The 25,722-nt window shown below is 42.4% G+C and overlaps 1 protein-coding gene across 1 annotated transcript in view; it reads right to left on the bottom strand.

Annotated features, from left to right (window-relative positions):
- Window positions 1–4,847: 4,847 nt before the first annotated feature.
- The window catches only part of LRRC8D (leucine rich repeat containing 8 VRAC subunit D), a 114,801-nt gene continuing 93,926 nt past the window's right edge, over window positions 4,848–25,722 (bottom strand). The window contains exon 2 of the mRNA XM_089668911.1: window positions 4,848–7,951. Coding sequence (XP_089525037.1) covers window positions 5,394–7,949 — 2,556 coding nt within the window. The 5' untranslated portion in view covers window positions 7,950–7,951 and the 3' untranslated portion in view covers window positions 4,848–5,393. The remainder of the gene's footprint in view (window positions 7,952–25,722) is intronic.

The raw sequence follows: 25,722 nt of genomic DNA, 5'->3' as shown, positions 1-25,722 counted from the left end.
TGTGAGCACACAGAGCCGGCTCTGGAGCCCACATGCAGGAGTGCCCCCATAGCAAGTAGTTTGCTATAGGGGTGCTTGGTAGGGGGAAGGGTCAGGAACGCTGGCGAGGGACCCGAGAAAAGGAGGACTGGGTCTGCTCTGAGCAAATCATTGCAAAGAGCAAATAAGCATGACATGTTTGTTATTTTTAAAAAATAAAACATGAGCCTTTAGAATCACTTTAACCATTGCAACAAACAATATATTGCCAAAAGTATTGGGACACCCCCCCAAATCATTGGATTCAGGTGTTTCAATTACCTCCATGGCCACAGGTGTATACAATCAAGCGTGAATAAAAACAAACAAGGGCGCACTCTCATCCTGCATTACCGTGGTATAACACGTAATTTATTAAATAAAAAGGATGTATACTCACAAACCAACGTGATAATGGGCAGTATAGGTGATCCACATCTACATCCTTTTTATTTAATAAATTACGTTTTATACCACGGTAATGCACGATGAGAGTGCACCCTTGTTTGTTTTTATTCACCAGTGGTCAGATTTCCCAATCTCAGAAGGGCAACACCTCTTGGGTTGGCATTTGACAAATCCCTTGGTTTGCATGAAGATTGGAGTGCTGGTTTCGTTTGTTTTTCTTTTGGTATACAATCAAGCACCTAGGCATACAGACTGCTTCTACAAACATATGTGAAAGAAAAGGTCGCTCTCAGGAGCTCAGTGAATTCAAGCGTGGTACCATGATAGGTTGCCACCTGTGCATAAAGGCCATCTGTGAAATTTCCTTGCTACTAAATATTCCATGGTCAACTGTTAGTGGTACTATACAAAGAGGAAGCAAATGGGAACAACAACAACTCAGCTATGTAAAATGACAGAGCAAAGTGCACAGTTACATAGTCTGGTTGCAAAAAAGACAAAAGTCCATCCACTTCATCCATTGAATAAAAAAAAAAAAAGTTATAATCCTACACCCACCGTTGATCCAGAGGAAGGCAAACAACCCAGCAAAGCATGATCCAATTTGCTCCTGCAGAGGAAACAATTCCTTCCTGATCCCCCGAGAGGCAATCGGATATTCCCTGGATCAACTTTACCTATAAATGTTAGTATCCAGTTATATTCTGTGTATCTAAGAAAGAATCCAGGCCTTTTTAAAGCAATCCACTGAGTTGGCCAGAACCAACTCTTGAGGGGTTCTATTCCACATTTTCACATCTCTTACTGTGAATAAACTTTTCCTTGTTTGGGGATAAAAAAAATACATTTTCCTCCAGACATAAAGAGTGCCCCTTTATCCTCTGTGATGACCTCAGGGTGAATAACTCTACACCGAGTTCACTATATGAACCACTGATGTATTTATACATGTTGATCATATCCCCCCTTAATCTCCTCTTCTCAAGAGAGAATAAATTCAGTTCCTCTAATCTTTCCTCATAGCTGAGGTCCTCCATGCCTCTTATCAGTTTGGTTGCCCTTTTCCTTACTTTCTCCAGTTCCCCAATGTTCTTTTTGTGAATTGGTGCCCAAAATTGAACTGCATATTCCAGATGAGGTGTTACTAATGATTTGTACAGGGGTAATATGATATCTCTCTCTCTGGAGTCTATACCTCTTTTAATACAAGAGAGGATTTTGCTCGCTTTAGAAACCGCAGCTTGGCATTGCATGCCATTATTAAGCTTGTGATCTACCAGAACTCCCAGATCCTTCTCCACCATTGAGTGCGCAGAAGTTGTCAACTGTCTGCAGAGTCAATTGCTAAAGACCTTAAAACTTCATGTGGCCTTCAGATTAGCACAACGACAGTGCGTATAGAGCTTCATGGAAGCAGCTGCATCCAAGCCTTACATCACCAAGTGCAATGCAAAGCGTCAGATGCAGTGGTGTAAAGCATGCTGCCACTGGACTCTAGAGCACTGGAGACATGTTCTCTGGAATGACAAATCACGATTCTCTGTCTGGCAATCCGATGGATGTGTCTGGGTTTGGTGGTTGCCAGGAGAATGGTACTTGTCTGACTGCATTGTGCCAAATTTAAAGTTTGGTGGAGGGGGGATTATGGTGTGGGGTTGTTTTTCAGGGGTTGAGCTTGGCCCCTTAGTTCCAGGAAACGGAACTCTTAAGGCGTTAGCATACCAAGACATTTTCAACAATTTCATGTTCCCAACTTTGTGGGAACAGTTTGGAGATGGCCCCTTCCTGTTCCAACATGACTGTGCACCAGTGCACAAAGCAAGGTCCATAAAGACATGGATGAGCGAGTTTGGAGTGGAGGAACTTGACTTGACCTGCACAGAGTTCTGACCTCAACCTGACAGAACATCTTTGGGATGAATTAGAGCAGAGACTGTAAGCCAGGCTTTCTCTTGTCCGACATCAGTGCCTGACCTCACAAATGCGCTTCTGGAAGAATGGTCAAACATTCCCATAGACACACTCCTAAACCTTGTGGACAGCCTACCCAGAAGAGTTGAAGCTGTTATAGCTGCAGAGGGTGGGCCAACTCAATATTGAACCCTACGGACTAAGATTGGGTTGCCATTAAAGTTCATGTGCGTGTAAAGGCAGGCGTCATAATACTTTTGGCAATATAGTGTAGTTTAAAGCTGATCTCCAGGTTTTAGTGTTTGAATAGATCAAGCTGGTCCAAGAAAACTATTTACTTTACTAACAGATGCAGCTTCTGTGTGCCCTGTATTAACTGCTTGTAGCCTCCACTACATACAGTATACAGTGCTGTTTTCTCATCTGCTTCTGGAACAAAATCAGGTTGGGCAAAATGCTAGTCATCCATTCACTGGAAGATTTGTATTCCATGAATGAATACAAAGCTACCTCTGATTGGCTTAGGAGGAGAGGGGGTGGATGATGTCACAATCTCCACCTCAGACAATCAGAGAAAGCTTTGTATCAATTCATAGATAGCATGAATAGATAGCAGCACTCAGCCCGACTTGATTTTGTTCCAGGCACAGAATGGGAAATGTCTGTCCCTCTGCCAGAACACAGCACTGTATACTGAATTTAGCTGAGGCTACATACTGTTTATACTGCACTCCCAGCCGCTGTATCTGTTAGTGAAGGTAATAGTTTAGACCAAACAATTTAAAGTTCACTAAAACATGGGGACTGGAAGTGGAGATGGAGATTTTTCAATGAAAACATAACCATAAGGATCTTTTTTACATCTGCCTAAAGTTTACTTTTAAAGCAAATACCTGCTCTTTTCATGCAGGGTAAAGCACTAGGTATACATGAATAGATCCTCATCACCAGCACAAACCTTCTCTTAGCTCATGGGGCCCCTGGGACAGGGGATCATGGGACCCCTGTGTCCTTGCCCAAACTCAAAAAAGCCTATGAAAAAGGTACCAGGGGCATCTCATGGGGCCCCCTACTGACCCTACTGAGATAACCTGACACCAACCAATAACACCCCCCACAGAGAGAGAGCTTGAGATTGACCAACAACACCCCTGCCCAGCCCACCCTACCCCCTCACCAGAGAAAGCCTTTCCGATATCATCCCCCCCCCCATCAGCGAGAGACCTTCACAGCTCTAGACATCCCCAGGAATGAGAGTCGAGCTCTGCATACACCGTCAAGCAGGCCGCAGCTTCTCTATTATTATTATTATACAGTATTTATATAGCACCAAAAAGTTTGCTCAGTGCTGTACATTATAGTGGGGGACAGTACATGAGACAATACAGTGACAATACAATACACGAGGGGTTCGAGGGCCCTGCTCTTTGGAGTTTACAATCTAGGAGGGAGAGGGTAGTGGTACAGGAGAAAGTGGCTGTGGGGGATGGAGTGGAGGAGATCGGCTGTTAGGTTAGGGCGGGGTAAGCTTCCCTGAAGAGATGGGTTTTCAGGGTGAAGGTGAGGAGGGTAGGTGACAGTCTGATGGATTGGGGTAGTGAGTTCCAGAGGATGGGGGAAGTCCTGGAGAAGTCCTGGAGTCGGGCATGGGAGGAGGAGACTAGGGAGCTAGAGAGTAGGAAGTCTTGTGAGGAGCGAAGAGTACATGTTGGGTGGTATTTAGATATCAGGTCGGTGAGGTTTTTGGGGCAGTATTATGAATAGCTTTGTACGTCAATGTTAGTAGTTTGAATTTTATGCGTTGGGCAATTGGAAGCCAGTGGAGGGAATGACAGAGAGGGGTGGCGGATACGGAGCGGTTGGTAAGGTGGATGAGTCTAACTGCTAAGTTGAGGATAGACTGAAGCGGGGATAGTCTGTGATGAGGTAAGCCAGTGAGGAGGGAGTTGCAGTAGTCGAGTCGTGAGATAATAAGGGAGTGAATGAGTTGTTTAGTGGTGTCTGGGGTTAGGAACGAATTTATGATCTCTATGATCCCACCTGGTCTCCATGCCGCATGTGTCCCTTCTTCTGCCCCTTCTTCCAGGGGTCGATGCTGCCCCCCTGAAAAATGCCACCTAGGCAAATGCCTTGTGGTAAATACGCCCCTGGCAAGGGGCATGAATATATATGGTTGCAGGGTGGGGAATGTCTGTGCCAGCTATAATTACCCAGCAGCTTCCTGGGATAGCTCAGATGGGATTGGAATTATGTCCAAACCTAACTGAGCACAGTTCTACTTCCTAGGCATAACCTAGCATTCCTTACACCCTTTGTGCCTTCCTACTGGACATTGCATTGAATAAGGCCAATAGGAAGGAGAGAAAGGTAGGATTAGACACCACTTTTGGAGGATAAAACCCTTCAAGGTTTTTTTTGTTTGTTTTTTTAATGTAATGAATGTGACACTGGTTTTACACTATTTTGTGTTTGCTCCATCCATTTGTTAAGAAGAATAAAAACACACAGAGTACCAAAATTTACTATATAATTGATCTACAAACGTGAACAAAACAGATTATCTGTAAACATCCAGAGGAATTCCTTCAAATCACAAAAAAAATAAAATAAAATAACTGCAGCATTTCGATAAGATCTGCAAATGGTAAAAACCGATTTAAATATTTAATTATACCTTCAATAATGAGCAATTACTGTTAGTAAATAGACAAACTGCAATGACCATGTCTTGAGGGGTGCAGTGTTGTTGGGCTACTAAGAAAAAAAAATTACCAGTCTCAACTTTTGAGAGGAAAAATGTGGTCTGTTTGAAGTGTTCATATTTAGGTATTGACTCCCCGGTCCTTTGTGTGGATCCTGGTTCTCCTTCTGTTCTCCCATCTTTATGGTTCTATGTACACTTGTTTATACCTCTACTTCGTATGTGCTCATGTAATATGTACACTAAAAGGTTTGTATTTTTTGGCTGTCAAATTAAAAAAAAAAGTTATTATTGAAAAAAGAAGTGGCCTGCCCGAACCTTTTTGTTCTATATACAGCACACTGGCCCAAACTGTCTACATGCCATTGGCAAAAGGACCACTTGTATCTTGGTTCAATGCCTCTTTTACCTCTGATGGTAATGCATCAAACAGGTGATCTTCAACGACCAGCCCACTTTTCTTGAGAAGACGACACTGAATAATCTGGGAAGGTAGGCGATCTAAGCAATTCCCTTTTAGTTCTAGATGTGTAAGCTGTACTAAATTCCCTATCTTTTCTGGGAGAGAAGCGATACAATTTTGACCCAAGCATAAAGTTCTTAATTTGATGCATTTGAACAATGTGTTTGGCAAGATGTCCACTTTATTTCCTGCAAAGTGCAAATGCTGAAGATTCTGGAGATTACAAATTTCAATAGGAACCATAGATATACAATTGCTGCTGACATCCAAGTGTCGAAGTTTCTGCAAGAGGAACAGGCCTACTGGAAGGGACTCTAGCTTGTTGTGTGCCAAATACAAAGATTCCAAGTTCTTTACTTGTGAAATAGACTGTGGAATGCTGACAATTTTGTTGTGCCACAATTTCAAACAAGTCAGCCTTTTTAAGTGTTGAAAACTGATGACCTCTTCTATAGTACGAATGCTGTTCAGTTTTAGATCCAGCTCTTGCAAGTTGGTCAGACTGAAAATAGCATGTGGAATTCTCTCTAATTCACAGTTGTTGAGTTCTAGCTCTGCTACATTCATCATCTTTTTAAGGCTGTTTAACACAACCACCTTGGTGCCATCATTATGAATGATAAGCTTTGTTAGATGTGGTGCCACATCTGTGATATTGGATGGTATTTTGGTCAAATTGCTCTTTACATAGAGAAGCTTCAGATGCCTCAACTCCCTTAATGAATCAAGTCCAATCATCTTGTTATTTTCGGAGTTTAAGTTACCTACTAAGTGTAGTTCTCGAAGATTTTTTAACAAGTAGACCCAGGGAGGAATTTCAGCCACGTCTGTAAATTTCACATGAAGGCACTTCAAGTTGTCTCGCAAAAAGCTAAATGCGGTTTGTTCGACCTTAGCTGGGCAGTGGCAGAGATGAAGTTCTTGAAGAGCAGTCATTTGAGAAATTTTGGCTGGTATCTTAGCTTCTGGAATAAGCTCAAGCCTAAGAACTTCAAGATCTGTTAGCTCAAACACAGCATCTGGAATTCCAGAAAGCATGAAGAGATACAACTCCTGCTTATCTTGGGCATTGCGAGAAATGTGCTGCTTAAGCTTCTCAAAGGTCCACTCATGGTTTAAGCTAATCTGACGCAGTTTGTTTTCACTCACCTCAGACAAGAAAACACCGAAGCGCTTGGAATATAACTGATCATACTGGTCAACCATGTGTAAAAGAAATGCAAAATCATTTTTAACATCAGGAATGTCACTAAAGCTGCTTTCCTCTCTCACTTTCTCAAATGAGTATTCTTTAAGAGGTCTCCTAAAGAGCCAAAACAAAGTATACAAACAAACAAGGCCATAGACACAAATAAGAGCAATATAGCTGATAAGAAGCTTCTTTAGCATAAATGCCATGTTATGTGTGCATTCAAACTCCTTGTATCCTGTAAGGTGCTCAACACTGGGTTTACATACGTGTTTAAAACTTATTGCAGTTACAAATGTTAAGGTGTAACACAGTATGAAAATGAATTTCACTGTCTTGACAACTGTTTGTACAGCATAGAGTTTGTATATTAAATCACTGTCTTCAACGTGAGTACGAAATTTGCGGACCTTTTCAAAAAGGGCTTTAGCCTGTTCCCCGTCTTTTTTGTCCAAGATGGTCATTCCAGGAACCTCCACTACTGGTTTGTCAGCTGAAAACTTAAGGCCAGATTTGCTGATCATTGGAGTGCTGGGGCTAGGACTTCCCTCTTCACTGCTATTTGAGAAGTGTTTCCGGAGGGAATGAGCACCAGTAAGTCTGTGCTTATTTTCTTCTGAATCCTCACATGCTGTCTCAGATAAAGCTTTTGTTGTCCATGGGGATTCAAAGCATTTGCCCAGTATGGAGACAAAATGCTCAATTTTTGAACAGGTCTTTGGATATTTAAACCAGAAATTGCTACTGACCATTAGAATAATTGTATGTATAAGTGCAAGATAAGGAAAGTACTTTGAGTACCATGGGAGAGCCACATGATAGCACATTTGGTTAATAAATATATATTGTTGGTAATCCAGATTTGTTTTTCTCCCCCCTGGATTCCTTGCTTCCTTGTTAATGCTCTCAACAGAAGACTGAGGTGGAGCGACCAAAGTATCAGTTTGTCTTGTCAAAGGTGTTTCTGACTCAACTTTATGCAATGCACTTTGCCATTTTGTATCAGGTCCTTCTGTAGTTTCTTCAAACATAGGAGAAACTTGTACTGTTTTGCTAGTTTGAGAAGCTGAACATACAGCTGAATCTAACTTTGGTAAGCAAACAACTTGATCTTTGGTCAGCTGCATGGTCCCTGCAAAGATTGCAACCATCAACATAACAATTGCCAAGTAATCCATGAAAACGTCCCACCATGGCTTTAAAATCCGATAAGTGGGCTGGATGTCATTAAGTGAGGCAACTTCTGAAAGGGTGAACATTCCTAGAAAAAGAAGAAAATGTCATTATTAACAAATAAAAAGGAAGTCATACAAGATATAAATTATCCTGTCCCATAGTAGTGAATAAAACTGATTTGCTGCCCTGTGTACATGCTGTTTTTTTTTAAATCCAGTAAGTGTTTACGAGTGAAAATGGCAAATATGAAAGGGATATCCACCCTATATTTACACTCTATATATACAGCCATTGGATAGTGTATATTTGGGGAACGCCACATAAAAAGTTAGATTATCTTTGCTTAACCAGCAGAGAACAGTAGATTGGTCAAATAGCTGCATAATGCTGGTCAAGATCCTTAACTCTGTGGTTATCATGTTCCAACATTTTACTCAAATCATGGTCTGAATGTCATGCAGTTTCCTTTAAATTATGTATTGTTTTGCTTTGTGTATGGGTGCTACAAAAGCAGTGATAATTTAGAGGAAATATTTACGTCATAATTTTCATCAGATGCATGTTTTCAGTGATGAAAACTAAAAGAAAATGACTTCCAATTTTCATCAACGAATGAAAAATGTAACGAAAGTGTGAGGGAGAGACGTTTCTTGTAACAAAATTTGGTTTTACTTATAAAGATGGTACACAAATGGCTAAACAGCTGTGTCTGTGTAGTGTGTTCAAACCTTAACCACTTGCCCTTCAGAAGACTTACCCCCCCCCCCCCCCTCTCCTGACCAGGCCATTTTTTGCGATACGGCGCTAAGTTACTTTAACTGACAATTGTGTGGTCATGCAACACTGTACATAAATGAAATTTATGTAATTTGTTCCCCACAAATAGAGCTTTCTGTCAATGGTATTTGATCACATCTGCATTTTTTGTGCTATAAACAAAAAAAAACAACAATTTTGAAAACAAAACAATATTTTTGACTTTTTGCTATTAAACATTTCCAATAAAAAAAATTTAAAATGAAATTTCATCATAAATTTAGGCCAAAATGTATTCTGCTACATGACTTTGCTAAAAAAAAAAATCCAAAGATGTGTAAATTAATTTGTTTATGTGAAAGTTATAGCATCTACAAATGGCGGTATATATAATTGAATTTTTTTTATACTAGTAATGGCAGCGATCAGCGATTTATAGTGGAACTGCGGCGGGCATTCTGACACTGGGTGGGAACTAACTGCCATTGACATCCCAATGACACTAATACAGTGATCAGTGCTAATAAAAAGTATTGCCACTGTACTAATGACACTGGGCAGGAAGGGGTTAACATCTGGGGCAATCAAAGGGTTAACTGTGTGCTGTTTTACATCATGTGTTGTGTGTGTCTTACTAGGGAAACATGCTGCTGTGTATTTCTCTGCTGTGCACACCGATGCGATCCGATTCTGCACATTGCACTGCGTTTTGCAGACCACTTTCGGGGTGTTGTTAACTTAACATACACACCCGCAGCGGTTTGCATAAACGGGGTGCAATTCTGATGCGGTGCAGAATTTGCACAGAAAATGCTGAAAATTCCGCACTGCATCAGTGTGATCCAGGGCTTAATGGGCAGGCTGGTTGTATTGAAGTCAATTCATCGATCTTCAGTACAACCAGCCTGTCGAATTTTATGCATGTGATTACTACCAGCAGCTTTAGCAGCTAGCAGTGACCATTGTGTCCTGCTGGCAGGGAAGGGAACACAATAGTGTTGCAGTAGTGATTCTCCCATCAGCAATTGAATGAGTTGATGGGGGAACTGAGCACTTTTCTTTCCTTCCACCCGTAGTTAAAGAACACCTGGTCCAGGGTGGGACTGTATAGAAAAAGCAGATGTGAATCTAACCACAAGTTTTTTTTTTTGTTTTGGAAAATATTAAACTTCCCCACAGTCAAATTCATTCTTCACCAATTTTCATACTCTGCCCACTTCAAGCCTATTAACTACTGCAAATTCCATCTGGGATTGTAATGCCTAACAACTCATACAATAATCCATCAAGGTTTTGATCAGTTCACAGGCCACTAAATTTCTTTTGGCTGGGTCAAAGTTTCTTGATTTCAGATAAATGTAATTTATAATTTTTACAGACTGTATAAAGGTTGAAATTGTAGAAAATTAACATGGCTTAAAAATCCACTGTTGTCTGTTTCAGATCTGCTGATCTATTGTTTTTTTTTTCTGTTTTTACAAAAGCACTACGATTTAGTGAATGTGACTTTCACCAAATGATCATTCTCTGGTGGCGAATAAATTACTGTAAAAAAAAAAAATAATACATCTGAAAGATTCACATTCAGAGAATGTTTCCCAAGTGTCACATTCAATGCTTTATAAATATGCCCCAATGTATATGGACAGTTATACCCACAGCCATATGGTCGCAGGTATGCAGGGTTAAGTGCCAAACTTCCTGCAATTCCTTCACCTGTGAGTTTTTCCCCCTCTTCCACCTCTTGGGTTCTGAGTAGTATATGGGTTTCTATCAACATAACAGGGATTCCTTTAATATTCACAGCCCTATTGCATTTTGGGATGCCAGCCTGTGCATGCATAGTGTGTTTCTTTAAATGAAAAAAAAGAAGAGGACTTGGTCAAGTAACATATCTATCCGCTATAGGCAAATATGCCCTAGTCTAGACAGAGATGGGCCCACTTGGATCAGTTTGCAGTTTGCTCATCTACAATGGCTCATCTTTCCTTTGCAGCTACTCTGCCAGCCCACCACCCAGCTTCTAAATGTTCCTCTTCTGGAGGGACAGTCCATTATGCGAACCCAAATCCCTCAGCTGCTCTATGGTATCTCAGTAACTGTATCTTTGTACAGCCCAAAGAAGAGTATTTGAATCATATTTCCATCACAAATCCAAATATTTGAGGTTTATGCCCCATTTTAGGATTGTGGGTGAAAGTATGCAGATAAGCCCTTCGTGCCCCTTAGCCATCTGTGCATCCAAACCTCTAGTATACAGTACAGATACAGCCTAATATAGAGGTGGGCTACATATTCTATATAGAGCAGTATCAATAAATGCAGATTTAAAGTGGATATTACACCAGCATTTCATATTCCTGATATGTGTCTGTTTTACCATTTACTTGTATGAAAAAGTATTGTGTTCTTTTTTTATTGATTCCTTTGTATAAAGTACCCAGTGTTCCTGCCCTCCCCCTGCTTGTCTATTTCAAACTGACCATACTAGGCATGGAAGCACATTTTTTCTGGCTATGCTGGGAGCACAGTCTGCCTGTTCTCCAAAGGCCAAGACTTGTGCTGACACAACCCCCTGTACAGCTCTTCAGTGGGAAGATTAGTGCATTGTGGTTTCTCTGCCTTCTGCTGACACAACCCCCTGCAGTCTCTACCCTTACACCCCGGTCACACTGGATGCGAATTGGCATGCGATTTACATGCCATGCAACTTGCAAATCGCATGCCAAGTCGCACCCTATTGTCCGCAATTACAGCAGTTATATCGGTTCTGACTTGGTTAGAGCTGCACCGATTTCTAAAGTAGTGCATGCACTCCTTTTTCTGTGTCAGATGTCTTGCAAATTGCACCTGAAATCGGCATGTCACCCGACTTTGAAATCATGCAACTTCACTGTAAGGGTTTGATGTGACCGGGGTGTTAGGTAACTTTCATACTGCTCAGCTGCAAAAAACGATGTAAAAAAGCATACATCCATGGATGCATTTTTGGTGTATTTTTTATGCATTCTTCATGTGCTTTATATTCATTTCAATGGGGAGGTGCTTTTTGGTGCAGTTTTGTTTAACATCACCAAACATGCACCAAAAAATGCAGCAAGTAGGACTTTGAAACCCGCAACTAAGCTTAATAATGGCATGCAATGCCAAGCTGTGGTTTCTAAAGTGAGCAAAATCCTCTCTTGTATTAAAAGAGGTATAGACTCCAGAGAGAGAGATATCATATTACCCCGGTACAAATCATTAGTAAGACCTCATATGGAATATGTAGTTCAGTTTTGGGCACCAATTCACAAAAAGAACATTGGGGAACTGGAGGAAGTACAGAGAAGGGCAACTAAACTGATAAGAGGCATGGAGGAGCTCAGCTATGAGAAAAAATTAGAGGAACTGAATTTATTCTCTCTTGAGAAGAGGAGATTAAGGGGGGATATGATCAACATGTATAAATACATCAGTGGTTCATATAGTGAACTTGGTGTAGAGCTATTCACCCTGAGGTCATCACAGAGGACAAGGGGGCACTCTTTACGTCTGGAGGAAAAGAAATTTAATCTCCAAATACGGAAAGGTTTCTTCACAGTGAGAGCTGTGAAAATGTGGAATAGACTCGCTCAAGAATTGGTTCTGACCAGCTCAGTGGACTACTTAAAAAAAAAGGCCTGGACTCTTTCTTAGATACACAAAATATAACTGGATACTGACATTTATAGGTAAAGTTGATCCAGGGAATATCCAATTGCCTCTCTGGGGATCAGGAAGGAATTTGTTCCCCTGCAGGAGCAAATTGGATCATGCTTTGCTGGATTTTTTTGCCTTCCTCTGGATCAACTATAGGTGTAGGATTAGAACTTTTTTTTTTTGGTTGAACTGGATGGACTTTTGTCTTTTTTCAGCCAGACTAACTGTAACTGACCACTGTGAAGAGTTCCATAGAATTTAATGGTCATGCTTTTTATTTCAGCTTTTTTTTTTTAACAAAAAAAACAGAAGAACAATGGATCAGTGTGAAAGCAGCCTTGGGTCTCTAAGGCCCGTATGGAGCTAAGAACAGAGGTTATGTGAAAAAAAAAAAGAAAGAAAAAAAAAGTAAAAAAAGCTATTTAATATGCACTTTTCCCCTATATTTCTGAATGGGTTGTTTTACAAGGGTTCACATACTGTATACTTTAGCTATAGTTTGTATACATTATATACAAATCCACATTATCCTTTTTTATGATGTTGACCATTGTATGGGCTCATGCACACAGTCACATTCAGGTATACGGCACAAAGATTCAGTATATTTCTGTGCACAAATCACAGGAATTAGCGCATGGCGGCAGCTGTACATATCAATGACAGGCGCCATGGTTGTTCACCTGTAACTGCACATCCAAGTGGTTACATGTATACAGGGACAGATGAGGGCACTTATCTGTTCCTGTATGCATGTAACCACTCAGATATGCAGATACCGGTGTGCAGTTGTTCCATCTAACGGTCTGTCATTTGTATAAGCTGCTGGCCACAGCTGTAGGCCTTCACCTGTGGCTCCCAGGCTCAGACATATGCTAAATTCTTGTGTTGTACGCCCCTCTGAGTGCATGAGCCACAAGTGTCTAACTGCATCAAAATTTGGGTTTTCTATATCTAAATGATGAACAATACACAAGGTAGTGTATTTATCAAAAAAAAAAGATGAAGAAAAAAACAAATAGACAGAAGGTAAAAGGCATCTCCACTTTCCAGTTGTAGAAATGAGAGGTTTATGTCTTCACTGAGATGAGTGGAGTATAAAACAATTCAATAAGATGAAAACTGCACTTCCTTTTGTTTAAAGTGGTTGTAAAGGCCCAAGGTTTTTACTTTCATGCATTCTTTGCATTAATATAAAAAAACCTTTTGTGTGTAGCAGCCCTCCCCTCTAATACTCACCTGAGCCCCATCTCGATCCAGCGATATGCACGAGAGCCTCGGCTCTCCCAGATATCTCCCTCTTCATTGGCTGAGACAGCAGCAGTAGACATTGGCTTCAGTTACTGTTAATCACAGCCAGTGAGAGATTAGGGGGTAGGGGCGGAGCTGAGCTTCATGTGTGAATGGGCACACAGAGCAGCGGCTCGGGTGCCCCCATAGCAAGTTGCTTCCTATGGGGGCATTAGGCAGGAGGGAGGGGCCAGGAGCACCAGAAGGGGACCACAGAAGAGGAGGATTAGGGCTTCTCTGTGCAAAACCACTGCATAGTGACTGTGCATATTAAAGCTACATGAATATTTCCATAAAACCCAAGAGGGATTAGCCAAGCATGTTTACATATGCATTATGACCCCACCAAACACTGAGAGGACAAACATAACAGTCAACAGGTGGGTATGTTCAACATTTCCCTTGCTTAGTCAGCAGCTACAATTAATAGTGTTGGAATGTCTCAGAGAGAAAAAGCCAACCCATATCATATTTATTGACTGCTGGTACACAGAAGATAGATGTGCCAAAACGCAGATGCCTGGCTGGAACCTACAAGAGCTGTTACACACTGTGACTTCTGTCCAGAGTAAATAACTAATTAAGAAATTGTTATTTTATGCTACTAGCAAATAAATATTTTACCCAGCTAAGAAAAGTCTGCCACAGACAGATGCTCACTTAAAGTATGATGTATTTTTTTAGCGAGCATGCATTCTGACTATAATTGAAATGTTACCCCAAAGTAACTGTATATGACTTTCACACTGAGACGCTAGCTTATCCATATTTTTAATATTCTATTACATATAGACATGTATAGATTAGCCACTAGAGGGAGCTCTGTATTTCTCTACAATCATCCATTATTTCCAGGGGTCGGATCAGCAACACACTTATACAAATTACATATAATCTACACAAAAACATTTTTTTTAAACAAACACAATGGGGTTATTACTTAGTACACTGATGTTTTATGCACAGAAAAAAAAGTCAACTCATTCATATTCAAAATCAATGGAGAAAATGTGTGTATGTACATTTACACTCAAATAGTTTAATAATAACAGATTTGCAAAAACAAAATTGTGAATTATTACCTGACCATCACCTCTATGAGCTTGTTGGATATTTACATTATTTTTCAGCTGCTGGGTAGATTTTCCTTATCCTAACCCATCTACACATGATGTCAGACAGACCAACATCACTTCTTCATAACAAGTGTCTAGAAAGCTCTTCTTCTGCCCTTTTGCAACAACCTCCATGCTATACACAATCTACATTTCTCCAATTTATTAAGGGCCCATTCACACTATGTGCAGCTTCAAAAAGAATTCATCGTGCTGAACTCAGGAGGGTCAGACGTAAGTGTGACAGTAGTGGTACTACAGCTGAAGCTCCTGCATGCCATCCAATGCAACTGAAAAAAAGGGAAAAAAACTGCGCTACACCCCAGACAATACAACATGTGAATAAATGTGTGAAACAAAATTTTTATTCTGAAACAATAGTGAAACAATTAGTGAACTGCTGCTACTCTTTCCCTGAACACCAGAAAATACAAAACATATAAAAAATAAGTGCGCTGTACACTTAAAAATCATAAACAATAATAAATCAAATAAATACTGCTGCATAAAAAATGTGCATAAATTAATTGAAATTATATAAGTCCACATTCATATATTAAATAATTAAAAGTCCCAAAATCCAATAACACAGTGCTGTGTGCTAAAGGAATCCTCCAATGCAAAGTGCATAGGTATCCACAAATGCTTGACACAAAAGAAAAAAAATCAGCCTCTTACTAGACATTTTGATCTCCAATCAAGAGATCAAATGAGCAGATGGTGTTCAGATCCCACACTGACACCCTAGTTAGCCATATCAAGAAGATGAATAGGAGATGTATGGACAACTGCAGGTTCACTTGAACACATCACATCAGACAGCTTTTAGAAAATAGGGTAAAAGCCGTAAAAGCAGTTCAAACGCATTTCAGCCAATGAAAGCTTCCTTGGCTGAAACGCATTAGCGCTGCTGTATCTGATGGTTTTTACCCTCTTTTCTATTACAGTGGATTGTACAGCTCCAGGACCAGTGCCAGCGTTTATATACAGTTGCATTGGATGTATAAAAAATATATATAAAAAACGAGTGTGCTGTACAGTAAAAAATCATAAACAGTCGTGCGACGTCAGCCGTCACCATATTTCATATCACCATATATGGTGACAGCTGACATCGCACGACTGTTCTCTAATCCAAGAGGATTTCTCTTCTGGAGTTGTTTTTCTTCAGCCATGTGACTGGCACAGGACCAATCAGGACTGCACAGACATAGTCATACAGGTTGATTTACTAAAACTGTAGAGTTCAAAATCCGCTGCAGCTCTACATAGCAACCAAACAGCTTCCAGGTTTTATTGTCAAAGCTTAAGGAGTATGTAAACACAACATTTTCTATTGCTGATATGTACCTGCTCTACATGTACTTGTATGAAAAAGTATCCTGTTCTCCTTGGATTGCTTCCTTTGTGTGAAATCCCTGGTGTTCCTTTCCCAATAAAGACTGATCACAGTAAGCAGCAGAACATACCATGACCAGTTCTCTAGATGTGCTGGGAATTCAGCCGGCTCTTCTCCAATGATCAGACACCCCCCCACCCTGCACAGCCATTCACTGGGAAGACTGCTGTGCTGCTGTTTCTCTACCCCCCAGCTCTTATGCAGCTGAAAACAGAGGGAATGTGATCACTTATAAAACAGGAAAACAAGGTATTTATTATGTTTGTATCAATACACAAATATTTTGCCTTTCATTTCTATTTTAAAATGAATGGGTTGTTTAACAAGGTGATCATTTACAATCGCTTTAACTGAGCAAGCTGAAGTTAGAAGCTGATTGGTTAAATTAAACCTTCTATTTTAAGCGCATAAAGCTGGGCATTTTTTCATCATTTTACAATTCAATGTATGGTCTTCTCTGAAAGAACAAGAGCAAAATCTCCAGAGCTTTCCGAAAACAGCTCTCTCAGCAAGGGGCTGGAAACAAGGTGAAAACGCTGCCATGAAAAAGAGATAATCAGTGACCTGGCATGTCAGGTAATGCGCACTTGCTGTTCCTTCTTTTGTCATTGCCTGCAATAAAAGGTGTTCTCAGCTGAATGCTTGCCCCTTAATATTGTTATTTTCTCCATTAAGACACGCCTTTTAAAACTACCTGAAAAAAGACATACATTATAACTAACTACAAAGATGTCCCTTTTCTATAAAGAGATCCAAGTATCCAATAACCATCTATATTAGTGTGTGTTATTTAATAATATAATTTGCCTGAAAAACATATTTTATTGTCATCTGTGGACTAGTCATGAGTGATTAAGATACATCTTGTGGTCACATCTTGAATTATCCATGAAGGCAAATCAAATGGCAGTTGGAGAGGTACTGCAGCCAAGGAATCCTGGGATTAAATGATCATCTGCCCTGTGAGTTATGAGTCTGTCCTCCATATAATACGTGGCCTTTAAATCAAATCAAAACATTTCCAGTAGCAAAATGAATATGCTTTACTGTCCCTTGCCTAGTGCAAATACATTTGTCTGGTCAGGCTGATTGGAAAATTAAAAAAAAGACCATATAGCTAAAAGACCTTATCTCAGCAGTCCAGCAGGGATGCTAATCACATTTCTTTACATAAATATCTGGTGTGGGGAGAATCTATAATTCTATTTATGATTTGCAGTAATTCAAGTTACCAATTATCATTGTATTATATTGCAGCTTATTGATCATTAGATGTGGTGGCTGCTTTCGTTTTCTTTTCTTTGGCCTTTTTTCCCTGTTGTCACCTGGTGATCTGGCTAGAAACATACCTATTAGAGCACTGGAGTGTCCCCACTCTGTGTAAAAGAGCACAAGGGGCACAGCAGACAGTAGCATTGTCAGTCTTGGGGGGTAGTGAGTATTAGCAGATCCAAATACACCAAGAAATTAAAGCAAAACCCCAGCTCACACTTTATAATCAGTTAGGCCCCTTTTACACGGGTTCAGGGGCGTATTTGCCTAGCGTGGCATTTTTCAGGGGGGCAGTGCCACCCCCCAAAAAAGGGTTGGAAGTAGGGACACATGCAGCATGGGGACCAGGTGGGAACTGAGAGAGGCTGCGGCCTGCTTTATGGTGTATGCAGAGCCTGACTCTTGTTCCCAGGGATGTCTGAAGCTGTGAAGGTGAGTGTCTTCTCTCTCGCCGGGGTGGGGTGCCAGTGTATGGGGGGCAGTGGTAATGCAAGGCTCTCTCGTGTGGGGAGCTGGGGTATTGTTGGTCAATGTCAGGCTCTCTTTGTGGGGGAGGGGGGTGTTGGTTGGTGTCAGGGTCTCTCCGTGGGGGGGGAGCCGATTTTTGTGTTGCCTAGGACAGTATGAAACCTAAATACACCACTGCACGGGTGGACCGATCAGGTCTGCCTGTCCGTTTTTCAGGCTGACCCAGACCCAATCAGACCATGCATTGCCCTCTATGGGGTGGCGGATGTAAATGGACATGTGTGCATTTATACCCGCCTGCATATGATCCGATCCTATCCACTAAAAACAGATGGATGGGGATTCATTCTCCATCCATCTAGTGCAGGGGTCTCCAAACTTTCAAAACAAAGGATAAGTTTACTGCCCTTCAAACTTTAAGGGGGGCCAGGCTGTGGCCAGTGGTAGTAGAACATTCCCTGGCATTGGTGGGACTAAACAATGCCATAGGCTTGGTGGTCAGTGGGAGTAGAAAAATTACATCATTAGTGTCAGTGTGAGGAATAGCACCCCATCATGGTGTCAGTAAGAGAAATAGTTCCTCATCTCTGGTGTCAACTGGAGGAATAGCACCCCATTGTTGGTGTCAATGGGAGGAAAAGTGCTCCATTTTTGGTGTCAATGGAAGGAATGGCGCCTTGTATCAGTAGAAGGAATAGTGCCCAAAGGGCCGGATAAAGGCGAGGAAAGGGCCACATTCGACCCACAGGCCGCAGTTTGGAGACCACTGGTCCAGCAGATTGGATTGGATTGGATGACAGTTGGATAGTAAACAGTCAGGCAGCCTGTTTACATCTTTCCACCCCATACAGAACTTGGTTCGGCGTCTTCTGGGACACATGACAGGTCCCAGGAGACGACGGGGTTCACAAAGCGCAGCGCTTCTCGCTCATGCGCAGTGGGCACCCGGCTGGCAAAGCCGGGTGCCCACAGTATAGGAAGGAGAGCTCCGTGGAAGTGTCAAATTCAGGTATCCGCTCGCCCTCCCTCCCTAAAGGTCCACAGTGTCTGGTCATGCCCTGTACTGTCCGCAGTCTCTGGTCATGCCCTGTACTGTCCGCAGTCTCTGGTCATGCCCTGTACTGTCCGCAGTCTCTGGTCATGCCCTGTACTGTCCGCAGTCTCTGGTCATGCCCTGTACTGTCCGCAGTCTCTGGTCATGCCCTGTACTGTCCGCAGTCTCTGGTCATGCCCTGTACTGTCCGCAGTCTCTGGTCATCTGTACTGTCGGCAGTCTCTGGTCATGCCCTGTACTGTCCGCAGTCTCTGGTCATGCCCTGTACTGTCCGCAGTCTCTGGTCATCTCCTGTACTGTCCGCAGTCTCTGGTCATCTCCTGTACTGTCCGCAGTCTCTGGTCATCTCCTGTACTGTGTCCGCAGTCTTTGGTCATCTCTTGTACTGTCTGCAGTCTCTGGTCATCTCCTGTACTATGTCTGCAGTCTCTGGTCATCTCCTGTACTATGTCTGCAGTCTCTGGTCATCTCCTGTACTATGTCTGCAGTCTCTGGTCATTGCCTGTACTATGTCTGCAGTCTCTGGTCATTGCCTGTACTATGTCCGCAGTCTCTGGTCATTGCCTGTACTCTGTCCGCAGTCTCTGGTCATCCCCTGTACTATGTCCGCAGTCTTTGGTCATCTCCTGTACTATGTCCGCAGTGTCTGGTCACTTCCTGTACTGTGTCTGCAGTCCATTGGTTCAGAATATTTTTCTTCTTGTTTTTCTCCTCTAAAACCTAGGCGCGTCTTATGGTCAGGTGCGTCTTATGGAGCGAAAAATACGGGTAGTTCATTTTTATTTTGGGGTCTGGATACAAAGAGGCAATTAAAATCATTAAAAAAATACTAAATGTTATATTTATGGATCTCCTCTAACAAATTTTTGCACCATTTTCCATACATTCTTTTCCTGATGAAATGGGTTAACCGTAGACACTGAGGCTAGGTTCACATCTCCGCTTTCCTATGGGCTGTGTTTTACGTGGGCACAAGAGCCCATTCATTTGAATGGACTCCCATGCCCCGGGACACTCAGGGAAGAAGTCCTTGGAAAACGCAGCCGACCTGGGAACTGAGGTTCCCCGTACAGTTGCGATTTCCAGTGTGGCCGGCATGCCATTACAATTAATGGCACCCGCCCGTGGGTCCATATTCCTCTGTGCGAGTGGTGTGGCTGCACAGATTTTTGTGCAGATCCACAGCGGCACCACCCGCACAGATGTGAACCAGGGGTAATAGCACCCGCCCATGGGTCTGCATTCCTCTGTGCGGGTGGTGCAGTTGCACAGATTTTTGTGTGGATCCACAGCGGCACCACCCGCACAGATGTCAACCAGGGGTAATGGCACCCACTCGCGGGTCTGCATTCCTCTGTGTGGGTGGTGCAGCTGCATGGATTTTTGTGCTGATCTACAGCTGCACCACCCACACAGCTGTGAACCAGAGGTAATGGCACCCGCCCTTGAGTCTGCATTCCTCTGTGCGGGTGGTGCAGCTGCACAGATTTTTGTGTTGATCCGCAGCGGCACCACCCACACAGATGTGAACCGGGGGTCATTGTAAATGAGAATTATGCAGCATCTGCAAAGTGCCAATTCCCCCAGGAATTCTAGCAAATATTAGCCAGATATAGGTTTTGAATTCACATTGGAGTGTTTGCAGTTGAGAATATATTGGCAAAGCAAGTCTAATAACCAAATCACAGACAACTGTCTCCTAAGTAGCCTTCGCTGCCAAGAAGTAAAAGAAAATGAGAACAGTCTTCAGCCTGATCCTACACAATTGCTTTACTCAGTCCATCTGCTCTCACTGATTTGTTACAGCTTATTGTGATCTTTGCTCTGACATGTGGTGCCCTAATAAAGCACTGACCTCATGGAAAGCAAATACGTATTTCTGATATACCCCTCCTCACACACCAAAAAAATAGAAAAATTACTTCTCTTTCCTCACAGATACTTGTATTCAGGGAAGAACACAGCAGTACAAACACATTTACAGATTACTCCATAAAGTTCTAGAGCTCCAAATACAAACCATGCATCCAATTCTCAATGTACATGGTACTCTGAAGATGGCCTTGAGAACCACATCCATTTGTGTAGCATGATTAGTGTCAAGAACAGCTAAAGGCATTCCTAATGGCCTACACACAAAAACATTTCCCTTGTTTAGCCAGGATCAATCGAACCAATTTGATAAGATCTCTGTACTGAAAGCACAGTTATCCTTTTGGCCTTCCCTCCCACAATCCTTGTCTCAGATGGAAACTCACCTGAACCGGATGGTTGAGGCCCGCAGGTATCTTCAAATCCTCTGGGCGGAATCTTCAGTCCCCTAGCTGTACTTGCATTGTCAATCTACAGTGACGTCTAAAAGGCTGTCTCTTAGGTTAGGTTCACATCTGTGCGGGTGGTGCCGCTGCGGATCTGCATGACAATCCATGCAGCCGCACCACCCACACAAAGGACTGCGGACCCGCGGGTGGGTGCCATTAGTTCTAATGGCATGCCACCCGCACTGGAAAACACTACCATACTTGTAACAGAGGTTCCCGTGCGGGCTGCGTTTTCAGAAGAACTGCAGGGACTGCTTCCCCGCGTGTCACGGGGCACAGGAGTCCATTCAAATAAATGGGCTCTCGTGCCCACGCAAAAGGTGGTCCGCAAGGATGCATATATGTGAACCAACTGAACCTCTCCAAAACCGAGTTTCTTGTCTTCCCCCCAGCCCGGACACCACCCCCCATTGACTTCTCCATCATGTCCAACAACGCCACCGTCAAACCCGCCCCTCAGGCCAGAGTACTTGGTGTCATTCTGGACTCCAACCTATCCTTCCAGCCCCAAGTCCAATCTTTAACAAACTCGTGCAGACTCCACCTCTGCAACATCGCCTAAATACGCACGTTCCTAACCCCAGAAACCACTAAACAGCTCATCCACTCCCTCATCATATCACGACTCGACTACTGCAACTCCCTCCTTACTGGCCTGCCTCGCTGCTGGCTATCCCCGCTTCAGTTGATCCTGAATACGGCTGCCAGACTCATTCACCTTTCCAACCGCTCCGTTTCCGCCACCCCCCTCTGCCAATCCCTCCACTGGCTTCCGATTGCGCAATGGATCAAATTCAAAATCCTAACACTGACGTACAAAGCTGTCCACCATACTGCCCCGAACTACATCACTGACCTAATATCCAAGTACCGCCCAGCACGCACACTCCGCTCCTCACAAGACCTCCTTCTCTCTAGTTCCCTGGTCTCCTCCTCCCACGCCCGCCTCCAGGACTTCTCCAGGGTGTCACCCATCCTCTGGAACTCCCTGCCCCAACCCATCAGATTATCACCTACTCTCCTCTCCTTTAGGCGCACCCTGAAAACCCACCTCTTCAGGGAAGCCTACCCCACCCCCTGCTAACTTGCCAACCTCCTCCACTCTTCCTACCACTCCATCCCCCACAGCTTTCTCCTCCTGTGCCACCATCCCCTCCCTCCTAGATTGTAAGCTCGAAAGAGCAGGGCCCTCAATTCCCTCATGTTTTGCATTGTATTGGTATTGTTCTGTCACATGTTCTGTCCCCCTCTGTAATGTACAGCGCTGAGCGAACTATCGGCGCTTTATAAATACTGTATAATAATAATAATAACCAGGGCTTAAAGTGACAAAATTAAAAAATTTCTTTATTCTACAAAAATAATCCATTCACATCCACTACTTAATGGCCCTGTCATTTGTTTTTCATGAACATCTTCCTTGCTGTGTCTTCCAGCCTTCTTGTCCCTCCACTTCTATTAGGCTGCATTCACACGTTCGCATAGCAGGAACGAGCATTCCAGCTCATGATTTTGGTTGAGCGATTTGCATGCGATTTTGTATGTTGCACATAGCACAGCCCTATGCATGTTTGTCGCCAGAAAAGAAGCTCATGCTCCTTCAAGGGTGACAAGCACCACATGATTTTTAAAGGCGCAGTTTCCCGTGCAACAAGCACGGCAGAACTACATTCCATTTGGAGTGCCATTAAAAGAGATTAGCACCCAAATGCATGTCGCGTGTTGTGAAGTGATTGCCATGCGATTTGGAATTGCGGGCAGAAACATAATGATTCTATTCACAATTCCAAATTGCAAAGTGTGAATGGAGCCTTAGTCTGGAACAAGAAGCAAGCATTAGTTGCCATCATATGCACTGCTCTTTGCACATTACACAACCCATATTTCATAGTCCATCTCAGGAATGAGCAAGAAAATGGTTACTTCCTACATACAGTGGGACCATGGAGAACAAAGCCACCCTCTAACAGGAAGTCAGATCAAATCTGCAATAAAATACATATATACACACACGGTTAGGGACTGATGTGAATGTACAATATATATATGTAAAGCGCTGCATAAGTTGACGGCGCTATATAAGTACCTGGAATAAATAATAAATATATATATATAATAAAAATAACATTTTTTTATTGCTGCTGTGTTCTGACTTCCTGTTAGGGTGGCTATGTTTGAAATTCAGAGGTGGCTGAGAGCAATAGAAGGTACTTTCTTGAGAATCAAGAGAATGTTTAACCACCTTTCGCCTTTTTATTGCCAAATGACAGCTGGGCAGGAGCTCTCTTATTCTGCTTTGTCCTGTCATGTGATGTCCTCCCGCTCTAGCCACGCATCACTGATTGCGGTAAAGAGCTGATGACATAGGCTCTTTACCATGTGATCAGCTGTGTCCAATCACAGCTGTCCACATGTAAACAGGAAATGCCGGTTATCGACAGTCCTCTACTCACAGTGACAGTGCATGAGGACAGAAAACCCCATAAGCGGCAATTTTCAGAGGAGACTTCTACAGTGATAATCAGGGCACTGATAATCAGTGCAGCCCCATTAGTGCCCACAAGTGCTGCTTTTCAGTGCCCATCAGAGATGCCTATCGGTGTCCATCAATGCTGCATATCAGTGCTCATCAATACTTCCTATCAGTGCCCATCAGTGATGCTTGTCAGTGCCACCTATTAGAGCCTCCTCATCAGTGCAGTCTATTAGTACCCATCAGTGCTGCTCATCAGTGCCTATCGGTGCCACCTATCATTGCCCATCAGTGATGCCTATCAGTGCCACCTATCAGTGTCCAGCAGTGCCACATATCAGTGCCCATCAGTGATGCCTGTCAGTGCCACCTATCAGTACCCATCTGTGATGCCTATCAGTGCCCATCAGTGCTGCCTGTCAGTGCCACCTATCAGTGTTCAACAGCGCCCAACAGTGTAGCCTCATCAGTGCACATCAGTGAAGGAGAAAAATTGCTTATTTAAAAAATTTATAACAGAAACTAAAGAAAAACTTTTTTTCCCAAAAAATTTTTGGTCTTTTTGTTTGTTTAGCAAAAAATAAAAAGCCCAGTGTTGATTAAATACCAACAAAAGAAAGCTCAATTTGTGTAAAAAAATTATACAAATTTCATATGGGTACAGTGTTGCATGACCACGCAATAGTCATTCAAACCGGGACAGTACTGAAAGCTGAAATTTGGCTTGGGCAGGAAGGTGAAAGTGCCCAGTAGGCAAGTGGTTAATGTCATTGGAAATTATAAGGCATAGAAATCTATGGGGATCAACTACAAAGGGTTGTAAAGAATGGGGGGGAGTAGATTTTGCAGAGAATACATCCATAATCATGGATATTTTAATGCCCAACTCTCGGCAGTTAATTTAACTTTTTTTCTTTAAAGCTTTACAAAAATTTGACCATGTTGAAATTGTAACATTTTACTTCAAGAGCTTCCTATAAGCTCCACTCAGCAGTGGGAGGGGGCAGAGGCACAACATTGGGACCGGGTTTTCTATATCCTAGAGATTTAGCTTCATTCTTGTTCTAGAGACACAAGTGTCCATTTGTGTTCCATTGGATGATTTCCTCCCAGCTTATGCTTTGTTGATGAAGCGATTTCCCGTCACCAGGATAAAATTGAGAGGGTAAACCACACCAGCAGGGACACAGCAGCAATAAAAACCTGTCAGGGGTTCTAGCCCACCCCTGCTCTATCCAAAACTAGAAAAAAAGATTTAGCTATGCTTTACATTTTGCCATGTGGTATATAATAATATATAAAAACACCTTTTCACAAAACTGCACAGTAGTCTCATTGTTAACATTTATTTAATGGAATATAATTCCCTTTTTCTAAAAGAATTAAATTAGCAGACAACCACAGGTCACATATAAAATACCAGAGAGCTCTTAGAAATGAGTACAAATTGTGTAATCTTCTTTCTCTAAGCTGTGATTAGTGTAATGCATTAAAACTCAAGAACAAAAAAAAAAAGAAACTGGTATTAGCTTTGTACAACACCTCATGACTAAGTAAAATCCAGATAGCAGAACGATTATCTCAAGATGTCGTCCAATGATACAGTAGTATTCAGGACTGGGGGTCCAGCACAGTTGTTTGTGGCATGAGGCTTTCAGCACTAATGATAGCCAAGCATCTGCCCTCCCCTGGTAAATAAAACCTATCCTCGTCTCATGACCTCCTTTTTACTGTCCTGTAACCTGCACCCGAACACCTAAAGTGGTTGGAAACCCCTAGGCTCTGTTCACAAATATGCAGTTTGCTTTTTGTGTGTTTTGCAGTGCTTTTCACAGTTCATATAGCATTTTTCTGTACGTGTTTTTGATGTGTTCTGCATTTTGTTCAGCTTTTCTCTTTCTTTTTTTTCAAAGTGGATTTTTTTTTTTTTTTGCTGGGCAGAATAAAAATGCAAAATGCGGCAAAAGCGCACTACCATGCATTTCAGCAAATTCTCCATTGAACTCTATTGTAGCAAAAATGCTGCT

This window comes from Staurois parvus, unplaced genomic scaffold (assembly GCF_062004578.1).
Source record: "Staurois parvus isolate SC_StPar_1 unplaced genomic scaffold, SC_StPar_1.0 ptg000066l, whole genome shotgun sequence".
Taxonomy (NCBI): Eukaryota; Metazoa; Chordata; class Amphibia; order Anura; family Ranidae; genus Staurois; species Staurois parvus.
The sequence above is the reverse complement of the archived record's forward strand: the minus strand, read 5'-3'. Positions and strand labels throughout refer to the sequence as shown.